General features: G+C 61.3%; 1 protein-coding gene across 1 annotated transcript; it reads left to right on the forward strand.

Moving 5' to 3' along the window:
- Positions 1–517: 517 nt before the first annotated feature.
- LOC109183968 lies at positions 518–1,081 on the forward strand. Its single transcript, XM_019333996.1, has one exon. It carries the CDS (start codon positions 518–520, stop codon positions 1,079–1,081), a length of 564 nt encoding a protein of 187 aa, XP_019189541.1.
- The last annotated feature ends 285 nt before the right edge of the window (positions 1,082–1,366 follow it).

A 1,366-nucleotide genomic window follows, 5' to 3' on the forward strand; every position in this document is an offset into this window, starting at 1 on the left:
GGCCCCAGCACTCACGCACCCCGGGACCCCTGGCACTAGCTGAGGGGGAATTCAATTCACCACGACCTTCTGAGTGGCGCGACGGGGCGGAGGCCACCCGAGGCCGACACGAGCAGCGAGAGGAAAGGCGGACTCGGCCAGCGCGGACCACCTCCGCGCTCGGGCGGTTGGGCCTGCGTGCGCTGGCGCGAGACCGCCTAGGGCCGAGGCCGACCACACACGCCAGGCAAGAGGAGTCATCGTGCTCACGGAGGTCCCGGAGCCACGAACCTCGTATCCCGGGGCCGCGGGAGCCGACCCCACCAATGGAACGCTCGGGGGAGACCAGAGGCCAACCACCGAGCACCTAGCGTGAAGAGATGGAACAATTGCGCCGACCGAAGCGCGAGTTGCAGCGCAAGATGGGGGCGCGCGACGAGTCACCGGAGCCCCGGGACGCCCTAGCCACACCCTTCATGGGGGCCATCATGGTCGAGCCCCTACTCGGGACTTCCGATTCCTAACCATCAAACCTTACATGGGGGCGACGGACCCGCGGGACCACCTCAACAGGTACAAGGCAATCATGATGATGACAGGCGTTAATGACGCCATCATGTGTCGCGGCTTTTGCACGACTCTGGATGGGCAGGCCCAGGATTGGTTCGGGTCCTTGCCAGGGGACTCCATCCCCACTTTTGCGGTCCTGACCAAGAAGTTCATGTCACACATCGCGGGCAGCATTCAACGGCGGAAGCAGTTCGCCGACCTATATTACCTGAAGCAAGATAAGTCGGAATCTTTGGCGGAGTACCTGAGTAAGTGGAAGATGGAAGCTATGGGGGTGACGAATTTTGACGAAAGGTCTGCCATCCCGTTTTTCACCAACAACCTCAGGTCGGGTCCTTTCCACAGCGACCTTGTCCGGAATGAGATGAAGACGTACACAGAATTGATGGACCGCGTCGCGCGGTACGCTAACGCGGAGGCAGCCGAAAAGAGGAAGAAGGAAGAGGAGGAAGGCCACGGACGAGGCGACAGGGCACCTCAACCTCAAGAGGACCGCCGCCCTCCCCGGTCACGCCGTGACCGGGGTCCCTGATTAGCCCCGCTACGACACCTGACCCCGTTGACACAACCTGTAAGCGTCATCCTGGACCACGCAAAGGACATGGGCATCGTGTCGTTCCCCGAGGAGTGCTTAAAGATCTCCCCCAAGGCCGACCCGATGAAGTACTGCCGCTTCCATCGGCAACGTGGGCATGATACCGACGAATGTATGGTCCTCAAGAGGCAGATTGAGGAGTTCATTCAGCGAGGATACCTGGGGCAGTACGTGAAGAGGTCCAGGCAAGACCACGCTAAAGGCCCCGACAACGCCTGAAAG

Source organism: Ipomoea nil, unplaced genomic scaffold, assembly GCF_001879475.1.
Source record: "Ipomoea nil cultivar Tokyo-kokei standard unplaced genomic scaffold, Asagao_1.1 scaffold1237, whole genome shotgun sequence".
NCBI lineage: Eukaryota > Viridiplantae > Streptophyta > Magnoliopsida > Solanales > Convolvulaceae > Ipomoea > Ipomoea nil.